A 15,800-nucleotide genomic window follows, 5' to 3' on the forward strand; every position below is an offset into this window, starting at 1 on the left:
AAAGATGGGTTCAAATTCTAGGTTCAAACAAGAGATAGAACAATAGGTTAAAATCTCATGTTTGAAATAGAAATTCAAAGTAGTTCAAAAATGCTTCTACCCGTTAATTTAAGGTTCAAAGACAAGTTCAAATTAGGTTTAGGCCAAGTTTAAATCCATAATATGGTGTTCAAATCTAAACTATTTTTTAAAAACCTAATTCAAATAAACAATTATCTTCAAACGCAGAGACTCAATACTTAGTCCACAGTTTGTTTTAACCTTATATTGTAAGTTCAAATTTCAATTTCGAACATTGGGATTGAATATTAGCTTTGAATCAAATGTTTGTCTAGTGGCTTTGGTGTTGAACTAGAGGATGGAACCTTGTACTAATGTATAGTATGTGCTTCAAATATATTTATCTTGAGTTGACTTGCATTCATATCATTTTCTAGAAATCAAGATATCATATCTTTTGCAAATTTAGATCAAAGTAAACTTTAAAAGTCCTACACAAATCAAAATCATTGAAAATAAAGGTAGGGTAATGATAGCATATCTTAAGAAAAACAATTATTTAAACTAACATGGCAGACGAAATGAACCTGAAAACCCCAGAACCAGCTTATCTTCTCTTCTTTATTCTCTTCTCCTATTCCAATCCTTCTTTATTCCTTCTCCCAAACAAATGAGGCAAATTAGGCTATTTAAATTTTTTAATTTGCTTTTCTTACTAGATTTAAATATTTTTACAAAATTTTGACCTAACACCATAACATCGCACTACTCAGTACCCTGACACTCCTATGCAGTGATTTCAGATATGAAAATAGGGAACCTAATGTTGAAATGTCACTTACCTAGTGCCGCATTAGCCCCAATAAAATTTCCCACCAAACAGACCTCATCATCGCAATGCCATTCTTTAAGGGCTGCAAGGCTCCCACGCACTTAACAACTTACAAAGAGGGCAGCCCCACCATTATAGCAATGCAACACTTAAAAAAGGAGAACTTTCTACTTATTATTTTTCTTTTCCCCAATTCAAACCACAGCTCTCTTATGAACGATTTAGATAGAAATAACTCAACTTTCATAAAAATTCACATGTATTTATTGAGCTTGAAAATTTTTACCGGACTCTATTCAGGTCATTATAGATAGACTTACCACTATAGATGTAGTCATTGTATTCCAATTGCACCATATCCTAAACTAACAACATATGTAAATGTGCTTAGCATAATGCTTAGGATATGCATAGGTTTCTATAAACCAAGGTCATCTCATTTGAAAATGAGAAGACCACGTTGATTAGTTTTATTTTAAAGGTTTAATTAAAGTTATATTTTTCATCCTAATTTTTAAGTATTGAAAATAATTTTGTAATTTTGAAAGTATGAATTTTAAGATTTTGAAGAGATATTCATACATACATACATGCACACATACATCTATTTAAAAGAACTACTATTTTGAAAGAAGATGACCTTACATATGATTCAAATACTTAAGGATAATTTATGTAGAATATTTGGATATTTAAAATAATAGCATGAGATATAATTATGATAAATTAATTGCCATTATAAAATAAATAATCATTTATAATGATATACAATACATCATAATTAGGAGTCAATCCAAAGTCTAATGACCCCAACATTTAATATATGCTAACACACCTAGCCTAAGACTATATGTTCATGATATGAATGAGATACTTGAGTAAGCATGATATGCTTAAATACCAATTGATATAAATGTCTAAGCATAACTTAGATAAAATGGATATAATATGTTGGCATAAATGATCAAGCTCACTTAGATAAGATACAAACCCTAAAAAATTAAGATTTTCTAGACATTTAAAATGTTATTTTAATAAATTTGGCTTACTTGAAAAATAATATAATATGGGTAAGTGAGTTAAGCTCTCTCAAATTTGGATTGGTTCTAGAACAATTTGGTTGATCTAAAGCATAAGATAAAGTCACCATAACAGATTTGGAATGTTTGATTTATAATGTTGTGGCTATAGCATGGATTAGCATTTTAAATGAATTTGATTCACTTAAAAGCCAAATTGACTCCTCTGTGACATTATATGTTCGAATTAAATGTTTTGCTTTAGAGCTACTGAAGTGATTATTCCACATTTTGGCATGTTATTTTGCATGGAAAATAGCTATACTCAAACCCTCCTATTATTATTGTGCATGAAAGGGATAAAAGGAACATGTTTACCAAGTATGAAGGCAATTTAATAAGCTATCATGCAACTTAGATGTATGATTTAATTTTAAATCCTTATTTTAAATTTTTAGAAATAAGATTCATCTTTTTCTTGGTTTTATTTTGGATTCATGGAATAAGGCTAGTCTCAATCCATGGAACATATTAGATCACTTTGATTGCAATAAATTTAATTGGATTGAAAGAAATCATTTGATTTTGATTCAAATAGGTACATATGGGTTCAACTAGGTTGACTCAAATTGAACTAAGGATTTCATTAGTTAGTTAGGTCCAATTTAGGTCTATGGTCATAACATATTAGGCTTAAGGAATAATTAACTTGACCAAATGCAATTGAAATCAATTCATTTCACCTATGTTGACTCTAGGTCAAGCCCACGTATCTAGGTTAGTTTAGGCCAATCCACCATGTTAATTGGGTTTAGTTAGCTTTAGTAAACTTGTTTGAAGGATTTTCAATTGCCATGTTTGGTTAATTTAGCCTAAATTAACTTAACCTAGTTTAATTGACTTAGGTTAAATTTAGGTCAAACATAAGAACGTTGTTTAGTTTTGACTAAAAATGGATCAATCAAGCTCAGTTGAGCATATTATGCTTAATCAAAACACTTTCAAGGGTCTATAATCATTGGGTAGTTTAGATTAGTCTCGAATTACCCTAACATTGATGATTGATTGAGTATGTTGCTCTTTCCTTAGGGTTAACCTAATAGGTTTGTTTGTAAGTTAATGAGACACAATGACTTCAAAAGTCTCTAGATAGCTTAGGTTGAGCTTCATCAATCCATTGGGTTATTAGGAAGTCTTTCATATTTGATTTAATTATACTATGTACTAGTTAATGGCTAAGTCATTTAGACTTAGCTTAAGAAAAACTAGATTCTAATAATTTGTGTATTTAGTATTGATTGAATCATATATAGATAATGCTGATCTAATCAAACCATAATGATATATTTTACATCAATGTTGATAAAGCAACTACATTTAGTTTTGATTTGGATGCTTCTTATTTGGTACATACTTAGAGTGAGCTAAGGCAATGTCTAGGCTAGCTAGATGTATTCTATGCTTTGATGGAAATCTTAGAAGATGGGTAGGACTAGTTGGATCGAAAACGATGACAAATAAAGAACCACCCATAAGTGGAGCGTATTAATAAAATAAGTCACATATGTTGGTTTAAGTTAAGCAGTTTGGTTTGTTTTATCTTAAAAGAGTCTTAGATAATTGGACTTTCTCTAGTAGATTCATACCAAGGGAACCTCTTAGTTGAGAATTTATATAATTGGACTCTTTGAATGAGTTCATTTGTTTTATCATGTAAACTCCCCCTTTTCAATATCTTTTTAGGAAGATTATTTTGACTTCTTTGATAAGTTATATTAGTCGAATGAGTTCATTCACTAGGAATCCCTTTCTCACATAGTAGTAACTCGTTTTTTTAATTAATCAAAACGAGTTACTCTAAAATCAATTTAGCTCGACCATTTGCTCATCTCTTTCAAGGAATGAGTGTTCACACCTTACCTCGTTTGAGTGTTGAACAAAAAGAATCATATCAGCCCAATTTGAATCTGATTGAACTGAAATATTAATTTTATTCGAGTGGGTGATCATCCATTTAGTTGATTAATGATCCTAAACGGTTTGAATTTGGCAACCGTTCATTCTTGTTTACAAAACACACTACCCCAAACTCCTTTGATCCACCACCTATGGTGCAGGGGTGTAACAATTGGGTTTCGAGTCGAACCCGAAACTGACCCGGGTTCAAACGGGTCAACCCTAACCCGACCCGCGTATGTAACGAGTAAAAAATGTGGACCTGGACCCGATCCGTCGGGTTGCCGGGGCAGGTTCGCGGGCAGCTCATTTTAAACTGGTTTGTGGGTTGACCCGACAACCCATCAAGTCAACCCGAACCTGACACGTTTTGAAATCGGGTCGGGTTAAACCCAAAATTTCCAGGTCAAGTTCGAGTCAGGTTTTCGTGCTATGTCAAATATTGACACCCCTACGTTAGTATTGAGACTAAGATTTTATTTGGGATAACTTTCAACTACTATTTTTTGTTGTTTTTAAGAAAAAATTATACTATTAAAACATATTAAAAAATTATCCCAAAACGAAATCTAAATATTTAATTAACTCGATTGTGTACTTCAACACATGTACAAATCAAGAATCAACTCGATCTTATAGTATATTAAATTGCAAAAATAGGTCAACTCTATCATCGGCTGGGTTGAGCTACAAAAATTTTGCTAGCTCGACCCTTCGGTACTTTTAACACCCATGAATCCATGATATCATCGGTGCAGACCTTCGCATGGAACCAAGAGTAGCAGTAGCTATGCCAGGTAGCTATGAATCCAAAACAACATTGATCGGTATTCCCATTCTTCCGCCATTAATGGAGTCGACATACTCAGATTCTGCAACTACAGTATTGGAGAGAAGTAAAGCAAAAACCAGATGGTGGCAGAATGATGTTGATCTTTACATTTCAAAATAAGCAAAGAAGGCAGACAAGCAAACAAGCAAGCAAAGCTAAGGCTAAGCGCATCATTCAGTACCTTGGACTTCAAGTTTACTTGGGATAAATTGTCGCAGTAAGGAACAAAAATAGGCAATGGCCACCATCACAACCTCCACCTCCATAATCCACCTTTCAAGCCAAGCCATTACTGCTGCCATACAACTTACTAAATACTGTAGATGGTGGCTGGCTTACAAACACGATCCTCCCTTGCAAACATTATCTTTAAATAGATATAACTCAGAGGTTCACATGTTTTATTGCAACAATCTTGCTTATTAAGGACATAAAACATTCTGAAAGATGGGAGTAGATTCACGGTTGCTCACTTTACTGTTTGTGCTGATCGCCATGCTTGCTTATGTGAGAGTTCATGGTATAGATTTTGACGCTGACCTGAGCTTTAGCAATAGCATCCAGCCCTGGGGAAGGGAAGAAGATGAAGATTTTGAACCACTTTTAGCATCAGAATTCCCTTTATGGAAAAGTAGTGGACCAGGAAAGATGCCAGTGAATGTCGACAGCTTTGGAGCAGTAGGAGATGGCATTGCAGATGATACTCAGGTAAACATTTCTCTTTTGCAGCATAATATATTCTTGGATAAATCAGCTGGCCTGTTTCAAAATCCAGACTAGAAAGGTCATTTAATGGCAGTGCAAAAGAATGTTTTGCCATATTTAAATACAATAATGCATTCTTTTTCCTTCATACTTGAATTCTTCATCCAGGCCTTTGTGAGTGCATGGGAGAAAGCATGTTCTTTGAATAATGCAGTATTCTTGATCCCAGAACAGCGCATTTATAAGGTTAACGCCACCAAATTCAGGGGGCCATGCCAAGGCAAACTAATCATCCAGGTATACATATACTCGTTTTTTAAAAATATTATCATATTATTTATACCAAATTTCCTAATGGCAAACACATCTGCCTTATTCTACATATCCTTACCTCACTAAACTGAGAAGGGGTTCCAAGTAGTCTTAAGGTGCTTGATCAATCATCATGGAAAATATTTAGCTAAATCGGATTATTCAAACTATCGAGTTCCATGATGAAACACCATAGAAAGTAGCTAGCCAGTATATTCACTGTGAGAATCGTTCTGATTTTTTGAAAGGATTCAAAGTTCTTTGGAGAACAAGAGGAACACCTTATATCAGTATTCCTGCGAAGATGGAGGAATCTTGATGGTCATCTAAGGGGCTAAAGAGGCAGCTATTTACAAGGATGTAAACTCAAAATTATAATTTGAAATTGGCCAAAGGAATCATAAAATTATTGACCATATATAGCCATGGGCAGAACCACCTTAAGGCTGGGGGGGGGGAATATAGTCTTTAGGCAATTGCCCCAACATAATTAAACACATTGTATAGAGATGTTATTGTAAGGGAACAATGAACCAAATACAAAGAGAAATAGTAAATAGAATCCAAAAATATCCTTACAATCAAAATTGAAACCCCCGCCAAGGGGGCAGCGCCCCCTTGGACCCCCGACAAATCTGCGAAGCGTACAACAATGAAAAAATAGGGGTCGAGAGGTAGTGCCCTCGGAACAAATTTTGGTTGTAAGGATATTTATAAAAAAAAAAACTCTACACTTTTACTTATAAGTTTCCCCTCCCCCCTAAAATTAAGACTGGATCCGTCCTTGTATATAGCATCAGCAGGCTTAGACATATTGTCTCCATTGATTTTTGAGTGATAACTATCCCTTCTTGCTGTAAAGATACCATTTTCCAGCAAACCTGATTTCTTCAACACAAGATCATTAAATTTGTCAGTAAATAGCAGCACATAGTTCCAAGTAGTTGGCCCATTAAGATGGCTCTCATAGCTACTACAAATGAATGAAAACATCTTTTATACAAGCGATTGTAAACTTTAGTATATGATCTTTGTAATGGTTCAGATAGCTGGAACAATTGTAGCCCCGGAAGAGCCCAGAAACTGGGATCCTAAAAATCCAAGGCTTTGGATAGTTTTCTCAAACCTGGAGGGGGCCAGGATCCAGGGTGGAGGGGTCATCGACGGATCCGGCAGTAAATGGTGGGCTTCCTCTTGCAAAATCAACAAGACAAATGTAATTATTTTTAATTTTGATAGCCCAGTTCTCAACGATTAGATTATATTGATGACCAGATTATTAACACTTTTTTTCTTTTTTCTTTTTCTTGTTTCTTTTGTTTGTTTACCTCATTGACAGCCATGCAGAGGAGCACCAACGGTATAGCATCTCCCAACTCCAGACACCTGTAGACACCTGCACACAAGATCATCAAATCATGTAACAAAAAAGAAGCCCCATTTATATAAAAAAAAAAAAACTGTTTCTTCAAAATAAGAAAAATCCTGGCAAAAGTAAACTTAAAATATTCATTAGCAGAGTATCGATAGAAGAAATAATTGCTAAAACTGCTATCTCAAAAGTAGTACAAGGCCAACCACAGCAATATCATTTAGGGCATCTCCAACTGAAAAACTCAATTTTCACTCCAAAATGCAGTAATACATCAAAATGCATAAACTAGTCTCCAATTAAACTCCATTTTCTAACACCAAAAAAAGAATATTCCTCGTATATTATTTCCCATACTTTATTTTATATATTCTTAATCATATATTTATATTTTAAAAAAAACATAGATGGCATCGCACGGTTCACCAGCAAGCAAATAGCAAAAAATTTAGCGTTCGACTGGAGCGACTGAACTACGCCATACACATATTTGACGTTCGACTGGAGAAGGCCTTAGTCGGCTAAATCATGCTCACCTCGGCTCAATTTATATCTTTCAGAAGATGACCAGTAACAATAACTTGAAGTACCTAACCTGTGGTGATTCCAACCATGTCACAGAAGTGGAGAAAACCCGAGAAACCATAGATGATTTATTGAATATTTGGCAAATCCTTCATTTGGAATAGGCATCTTAGTTGGCCTTTTTGGTTTCACTCGATCTGAATTCCTCTTACCTAACAAGAAAATTATCATTTTTTAGATGAATTTCCAAAAGCTTTCTCACCACAGGGAAGCTTCCAAGGCCATTCAATAAAAAAAAATTCACTTCCTTTATTTGACCTAAGCATTTCCATTAGCATTCCATGCCTTTACTCAATTTACTCCCTCATTTAAGAAATGAAGTTTTCCAGATTCATTACCGGAAAGTTTTCATGGACAAAATCATCATTTTGTTCAGTTGACCCAGGAAGACAGAACTGTCCTTACGATTTCACTTAATTCATGACCCTCCCACTAACAATAGGTGCTCATTATGGCAAGGAGGTTTTAGATGTTATCCCAATATATCTTACTAACTTTGCTTGCAGGCAATGACCATCGACTCAAGCTCAAAGGTAAGGGTGAAGGGCCTTACCATACAGAGTGCACAACAGATGCATTTCACCATTTCTAGATCTGTAGCTATACGGATTTCTGGTGTCCGAGTTGATTCTCCACCAGATAGCCCCAACACAGATGGCATACACATCAGTGAGTCCACCGATATATCCATTCAGAATTGCCGCATTGGAACAGGTGCACAAAAAATGGATTTATTGCATGCAATAACACTTCTTCAATCTCCAGACAATCACAAAAAATAGTAACACAGATGTTGCAATGCTATTTTCTTTACTATCACAAGTTTAATTAGAAGTGAAAATTGTTCACACCATTACAGGATATTTAACTAGCATAAAAGATTATATCTTTTTTCTCATCACCAGGAGATGATTGCATTTCGATCGTGAATGCCAGCTCAAACATAAAGATGAAGAACATTGATTGTGGACCAGGACATGGAATAAGGTACATTAACTACACCCACACAAAACACTAGCACAATCTAGATTGGTTGATGGTTTGGAGGTGGGCATGAGGTAGTGATGGCTGGGGCGAGATAGAGTGATGATCAGCAGGAAAGGGAATGTTAAGAGCATCTTCAACCGAACGCTAAACATGCATATGGCGACGTTCGGTCGCTCCAGTGGAACATCAAATCTTCCGCTATTTGCTTGCGGGTGAACAGTGCGACGTCAATATTGACGTTGCACTATTCACCAACGCGATTTTTTTGTCTCAACCGGATTTGTCGAATAAACGCGCCAAAGAGGAGAAAGACGGTTACCTTCGCAGAATCCCGCAAAATGGAATTCGATTGGAGATGAATCACGACATTTTTTAGTTTCACTGCATTTTGGAGTGAAAAATGGGATTTTCGGTTGGAGATGCTCTAAAGTGGAAGTTCTCATCAGTGCAACTGAAGACCAAAGGTCTTCCATGGCATTACGATTTAAAACTTGTTCCCGTTCAACCATATATAAGAGATATTTCATAATATAATTTTACCAATATTGGTATGATGTGTTCATTTAAATATTGATTTTAGCATAGGAAGCCTTGGGAAGGATAATTCTGTCGGCATAGTTACGGGCATTGTCCTAGACACAGCAACACTCACAGGAACTACAAATGGCCTAAGAATCAAAACCTGGCAAGTAAGCATTCTATAATTATGCAATGATGTTATTTTGGATGGGATTGTAAGCATCAGTTTACCATACATTTGACATGTTCTTTTGAATTAACAGCTCATGCATGTTTATCGATTGCCTGTTTGCCTGAACAGGGGGGATCAGGTTATGTTAGATCTGTTCGATTCGAAAATGTTAAGATGGATGATGTTGAAAACCCAATCATCATTGATCAGTTTTATTGTGACTCAACAAAAGCTTGCAATAACAAGGTAAATGGATTCCTACTACCAATATATGTATGCATTCAAAGACCATTGAAAGGGAAAGTGATTTGGAACAATGAGATCAAGAACTAACAAATGGCTATATCTGTAGCATTTTGCTTTTGGCTTTTTTTGGCTGTTATGAGGCAAAATAATTTGATTCCATCAGAAATCAATATGGAGTAGAAAATACTTGCAATATAATCAAAATCGTTAAAAGTAAAATTTTCTTTTTTTCATGTAGGAAATAAAATGATCATATTTTATAATATGTTTTCTGGATATAAAGATATCTAAGGTTCAAATACTAATAAAATGCTAAATATTATTCTCTGGATCTCACCATAGTTTATTGAAATATTATTCTCATTCATGCAGACAGAAGCAGTAAAGATAAGCCAAGTAATGTATAGAAACATCAGTGGGACTTCAAGAACTTCTAAAGCCATGAAATTTGCATGCAGTGACACAGTGCCATGCAGCAACATAGTTTTGAACAACATAAACCTAGAGAGAGAAAACGGAACTGCAGAGACCTATTGCAACTGCGCAATGGGGTTTGATTATGGATTTGTAAGGCCAGCGGCAGACTGCCTACGCAATGATGATAGCTCAAGTTGCAGTGGTGGTTCAGTAAACAATAACAGGAAGCATGGGCAAGTCAATACAGAACTATGAGCGAAAGTATTAATTGAAACAAACTAAGCTTAACATATAGTCGATGAAGTATTGTTAGAATAGACCTTAGGGTGCCTTGTTAACATAGCCACATGAACCCTGATACAATCCATAAGTATGAACTTTATTCTCAGAGATCCATGTATTCATTATTTGACAGAACAAATTACAAATGGAATTTGATATGGTCTATATAATTACAATGAGTCATCGAAAATATTTACTTCTCTGATTTTCATCTTCTAAAGATTATGAAAAACACTTTTTTTATAGCTAAGGAAAATAAATGCTGAGGTGATTGTGTAATTCTAACTCATGAGGAATTCTAACTGTGAAAAAGAACGCAATAAAAACAACAAGAAATGTTCCTTTAAAAAAATGCAAATAAATCTCCTGTTAGATATTATCCACAAAAAATAATGATATCAAATGAGGTACAAGACATCAAATGAGGTAAAAGAAGAATTCAGAGATGATATCGGCTCTACCAAATGCAGTAAAGAAAGAGATTCAATTAAAGCCTCTCAACCCACTTAGATAATATCCCAAAGAAAAAAAAAATCAGAGGAGTTGTTTGTTTATATAAGATTAAACGCTTCAGAATTAACACTGGCAAATAAACATGTCATGTCCGATGCTATGATAAACCTTTTAGAGAGCAAGTTCAGTACCTTTGTCTTGCATATGCCATACTCACTTGTGATCAACCGCATAGGGCAAATCCAGCCGTTCAAAGCCAGTGGGAAGATCTCCTTCAAAAATTTGCACTCCATGTAAGAGGCTGCCCAAACTAATGATTTGATCATTTATCAGCTCGCAAAGCAACCATCTTTCAAAATTCAAACTGTGGGGCTGAATGCCTCCCCAAACTTCTTACAGCTAAAGGGATGAGAAGTCGAGTTTTGCATCCAAGGCGGTCACATTGATCAAAGAGTATTCCTCGCAAAACGGCTTCAAGCCAGGGAGGCCTTTGCGAAATTGATTTCACCGAATAGAATCTTTACCAGGTTCAAAAAGCCCTCCAGCTTTCCAATAACTTGCCATCAAATCTGACACCAAACGCCAGAAGAAGTCTCACTTATTCACCGCGTCGTTTCCTAGTTCGTCCCGTCCATGCCAAGCATACTGATAGAGAGTTCCGACATGGTACTAACAGCCAATCTCTGTTTCGGCACTGCTGTAGGTGGGTCGGGACTTTGTGACGAGGCGCATAACGCGTTTGAGGAAATGCCACTAAGGGAAATTCATAACTACAATCACAATGGACAATTGTAAAATATTTGATTAAGTCGATTTTCTCTCTCTTCGTGAGCTCTGCTAGGGTTTTGCATTCGCCCTAATTTTCCCGCCGCCTCCCCCGGCTGGGGGTCGTACCCCATGGCCGACTCAGAGTTTCCTCCGCTCCCTTCCTCCTCCACCCCCTCCCTTACAGTCAACTCGGTTCTCCCTCTATGGAAGAATCTTCTCTCCTCCACCTCTCAACTCTCCACGACTTTCTCCCACTCTCTCGCCTTTGTCCCAGCTCAAAACCACACCGCTCAATTTACCAACGAAGAATATGTTGCTGGAGCTCCCGAATGGTCCCTTTCTCTGTTAGGCTACTCTACCGGGCAGCGACCATTCTACGAAGCCCTTCTCACAGTGATAAAAAAAACCTGGGCTCTCAAAGGTTCACTCTCCCTGCTTACTATGGATGACGGTTTCTTTTTACTTAAATTCACTGCCATTGAAGACTATGAGCTAGCATGGACTGGCGGTCCATGGTTTTTCTTTGGAAATGCGTTCATCCTGCAGAAATGGACGACGGACTTTGTCTCTAAGCGTGAGGAATTTCCTTCCATTCCTTTATGGATTAAAATCACGAATTTGCCGCTCTCACTCTGGACTCCGGAAGGTATCTCTAAACTTGCAAGCTGTGCCGGTATCCCTATAGCTGTCGATGCCTTAACGGCTGCTAAAACTCGTCTTACATTCGCTAGAATTTGTGTTCAAGTCACCAGTAACTCTCCCTTACCCGAGGAAATTTTTTTTCTGTTGATGGTAAATCCACACCTTTACGTGTGCAATACGACTGGAAACCAAAAAAATGTTCTCAATGCGGTTCGATTATGCATCCTCCTACTCTATGTCCTAAAAACCCCATTCTTAAGACCCAAGCCACAACAAACCAGAGAGGAAGAAGCTCAAGCCGTAAACCTCGCCCATCTCCTCCTCCCAGACTTACAATACCCAAGCCCAATCCTCCCAAGCCAAACCAGACAAACCCTCTCATCCCCCTGTTACCAAACTTAACCATCCACAAAACCCCACCAATGACACTCTCATCCCAAACTTGAATTCTACGTATGGTGATTTTCAGGATATCACTGATATCATCCCTCAACCTCAACAACCCCCCTCTTGAACAACAGTAATAAATTCCATGCCCTGTGTGAGCAGGATGCCTTTGATGAGGATCTCCCTACTACCAGCCAAACCACCAACCACACGCTTCCCAATTCCACAACTAACAATCCTAACATCAATAACCCACCTCAAACCTCACCTCGCAATCATGAACCCAACATCCCCACAAACTTCACTGACTCATCCACCTCCACTTCTCACTCTAATAAAACCCAACAGCCAAATAACCAAAGCCAGAAACAAACCAGAGGCAAGCAAGCAAAAAAAGCCTCTACCCCAAACTCAAAATCCCAAAGACCCTCCCTAACTTTGCAGCCTGGAATACCCGCAGGTTTAACAGCCCAGACAAAGTTAATTGCTGCAAACAGTTAGCCCAAGCCCATAACCTTGACATCCTCATTATTCTGGAAGCTAAAATCACTAACCCCAACTTCTCTAACCCTTGGTTTCAAGCCCACCACAAAATCTTCCCTAAGGAAGCTTCCTGTGACAATTTCTCTCACTCAAACCCTGGCCGTATTTGGATAAAATGGAATGAGGATGATATCAAGTTTACCACTCAACATAAGTCTAGTCAATTTATTCATAGCATTATTAATGTTGGTTCCTCTACTATTTGTGTTGTTACTGATATTTATGCTAGTAATTCTCATGCTGAAAGACAAGATCTGTGGAAAAATATTCAAGATATTGCTGGCTCAATCACTATACCTTGGGTACTTCTCGGTGACTTTAACTGTTGCCGAAATCTAAATGAAAAAGTTGGTGGAACTGCTCTCTCTCATGCTAAATTAGGTGATTTTAATAGCATTGTATTCAATGCTGGATTACATGAACTCTCTTCTATTGGCCACTTCTTCACCTGGCACAACCAACAACAACACAATCCCATCCACATCAAGTTAGACATGGTTTTAATAAATGACTCTTGGCTCAGCAACTTCCCTAACTCCTACTGTAAGGTTGAGGACCCTGGTTGTTCGGACCACTCTCCCTTAATCATGATGAATTCTTCTCAAATCAAAAGGGGTCACCGTTTCCAGTATAAAAATTACAGCACTAAATTCCCGGAGTTCTGGAATTGCCTCATGGATGTCTTCTCTCAACCTAATAGCAGCAGCCCTTTGAGCTCCTTCATCTTCAAGCTTAAGATTCTAAAAAATGCCCTCAAGAATAAGAACTGGTCCAATGCCAATTCCATTCAACTGGAAATTGACTCACTCATGACCCAACAACATTCTGTGATCTCTCAAATCCAACTCAATCCTTTGGACAATCAACTCAACTGCAACCTCAAGACCATCAACTCTAAGCATGCTTACTACCAAGCCACTTTCACTAGTTGGATTGCTCAAAGAGCTAAAGTTAAATGGCTCACCCATGGGGAAGATGATTTAAAGTTCTTATATGCCAAAATCAATATTTCAAAAAATCACAACTGCATTAAAGAGATTACCAATGAGCATGGGACTTATTCTACTCATAAAGACAATGCTAATGTCTTTATCAACCATTTCAGCAAGCTTTTTAACAATGCTTCTCATGCTAGATTGATTCAGCACCCCACTGACATCCCGGCTGGCAATAACATTCCTCCTCATCTTGTATCCTCTCTTATTTCACCGGTGACCATTGAAGAAATTAAGGGTATTGTTTTTTCTAGCAAACCCAACATTGCACCTGGACCCGATGGTTTTAGTTTGGATTTTTATAAATCCACTTGGAATGCTATTCAACATCATCTGTGCAAAGCTGTCACCTCCTTCTTTCCAATGGGTACATGCCTAGACAAGTCAAAGCTACTACTATAGCTATAATACCAAAACACCCCCATGCCAATAATGTGAAGGATTTCAGACCAATTGCTTTGTGCAATGTTATATACAAGATTATCGCTAAAATCATTGCCAATATAATGAAGGAGGTTTTACCCCACATTGTCCACCCTAGCCAAGGAGGTTTTATCCATAAGAGAATCATCTCTGATAATATTCTCTTAGCTGCTGAGCTTCTTGAAATCTTTAATCTCAAAGCCAAGCATAAGTATTTATGTGCTAAATTTGACATCACCAAGGCCTTTGACACTGTCTCCAGAGATTTTCTTTATAAAAGACTTGAGGCCAAAGGGTTCATTGATCTGTTCATCACTTGGATCAAATCTTGTACTACGGATGTGTACTTTTCTATTTGCATTAATGGGGCACTTGAGGGACAGGGTTGTCCTCTTTCTCCCTACTTGTTCAGTATTGTTATGGATGGATTATCTTCTAGCTTTGACTTGGCTTCTAATAGAAACACTTTTAAAGGTATCTCCACTGGTAACTGTGATGTAACCCACCTTATGTTTGTTGATGACCTTTTTGTTTTTGGTACTGCCGATACTAGTAATGCGAGCACCCTTAATTTCATCCTATTGAATTTTGCTTCCAAATCTGGCTTGCATGTTAACCCACAAAAAAGCTCCATTCTCATCTCAAATAAAAACCAGGTTGCTTCTGATATCTGTAATATGCTTAATATCCATCAATCTTTCAGTCCCATTAAATATTTAGGCTTACCTATCTTCTATAGGAAACTGAAAATGGCTGATTTTCAACCACTTATGCACAAAATCACCAAACAGTTAGAGGGGTGGAAAGCTAAACTCTTGTCTCTTACGGGTCGAATCCAATTCATCAAATACACCATCTGTAACACCCTTGCTTACTGGATTCGTGGTTTGATTATACCTAAAGGTTGTTGCAAACAGATCAATCACTTATGCTCCAGATTTACTTATTTTGGCAATATCACTCAAAAAAAGTTGTTCACTGTGTCTTGGAAAGATACTTACCGTCCTAAGCAACATGGGGGTTTGGGTATACCCTCTATTGATTCACTCTACCACAGCTATGGGTGCTCTATCATTTGGAGATTTCTTAATACAAACAACTTACTTTTTAGCTGGTGGAGAGCTTATTATTATTCCATTTGGAATTTTACAGCTACTAAACGTTCCCATTAATGGGATTACCTGTGTAACAAAGCAAACTGTATTAGACCCTACCTCTCTTTTTCTGTAAACCCGAGCATCAATCTTTCTATTATTTGGGATCCCTGGTGTAGTGGTTACTCTATTGCTGAACACCTGAAGCTTGTTAACTCTCTTCATAGATACTCCAATTACTTTGGCAGCAACCTTTCGA

General features: G+C 37.0%; 2 protein-coding genes across 9 annotated transcripts; one reads left to right on the forward strand and one right to left on the reverse strand.

Annotated features, from left to right (window-relative positions):
* Positions 1-4,359: 4,359 nt before the first annotated feature.
* Positions 4,360-11,533, reverse strand: LOC114580300. Of its 8 annotated transcripts, none has more exons than XR_003701660.1 (4): positions 10,881-11,460; positions 6,985-7,052; positions 4,821-5,398; positions 4,360-4,685 (listed from the first exon to the last, which is right to left on the reverse strand). XR_003701660.1 is itself a non-coding variant. In XM_028697437.1 (4 exons), exons 1-4 carry the CDS (start codon positions 11,115-11,117, stop codon positions 5,344-5,346), a joined length of 273 nt encoding a protein of 90 aa, XP_028553270.1. In that variant the 5' UTR covers positions 11,118-11,530; the 3' UTR covers positions 4,724-5,343. The 8 variants fall into 8 exon arrangements, 6 of the variants coding, with proteins under 6 accessions (XP_028553270.1, XP_028553266.1, XP_028553268.1 ...); XM_028697437.1 differs by lacking the exon at positions 4,360-4,685 and having other exon boundaries at positions 4,724-5,398; positions 10,881-10,999; positions 11,087-11,530; XM_028697433.1 differs by lacking the exons at positions 4,360-4,685; positions 4,821-5,398 and adding an exon at positions 6,110-6,544 and having other exon boundaries at positions 10,907-10,999; positions 11,087-11,533.
* Positions 5,395-10,406, forward strand: LOC110102542 (probable polygalacturonase At1g80170). The gene is made up of 8 exons (XM_028697439.1): positions 5,395-5,641; positions 6,702-6,872; positions 6,996-7,016; positions 8,120-8,327; positions 8,519-8,600; positions 9,181-9,289; positions 9,421-9,537; positions 9,910-10,406. Exons 1-8 carry the CDS (start codon positions 5,432-5,434, stop codon positions 10,207-10,209), a joined length of 1,218 nt encoding a protein of 405 aa, XP_028553272.1. The 5' UTR covers positions 5,395-5,431; the 3' UTR covers positions 10,210-10,406.
* Positions 11,534-15,800: the final 4,267 nt, after the last annotated feature.

This window comes from Dendrobium catenatum, unplaced genomic scaffold (assembly GCF_001605985.2).
Source record: "Dendrobium catenatum unplaced genomic scaffold, ASM160598v2 fragScaff_scaffold_932, whole genome shotgun sequence".
Taxonomy (NCBI): Eukaryota; Viridiplantae; Streptophyta; class Magnoliopsida; order Asparagales; family Orchidaceae; genus Dendrobium; species Dendrobium catenatum.

Excerpts from the sequence above, each read along its gene's own strand:
- LOC110102542 (XM_028697439.1), top strand. The coding sequence starts at position 5,432 with ATGGCAGTGCAAAAGAATGTTTTGCCATATTTAAATACAATAATGCAT. Across the intron at positions 5,642-6,701 it reads AAGGCAAACTAATCATCCAG|ATAGCTGGAACAATTGTAGC; the intron begins GTATACATATAC and ends GTAATGGTTCAG. Across the intron at positions 8,601-9,180 it reads GGACCAGGACATGGAATAAG|CATAGGAAGCCTTGGGAAGG; the intron begins GTACATTAACTA and ends TATTGATTTTAG.
- LOC114580300 (XM_028697433.1), bottom strand. The coding sequence starts at position 11,117 with ATGCAAAACTCGACTTCTCATCCCTTTAGCT. Across the intron at positions 11,000-11,086 it reads GACTTCTCATCCCTTTAGCT|TTTGGGCAGCCTCTTACATG; the intron begins GTAAGAAGTTTG and ends TCAAATCATTAG. Across the intron at positions 6,545-6,984 it reads TCTGCATGGCTGTCAATGAG|AAATCAGGTTTGCTGGAAAA; the intron begins GTAAACAAACAA and ends CTTGTGTTGAAG.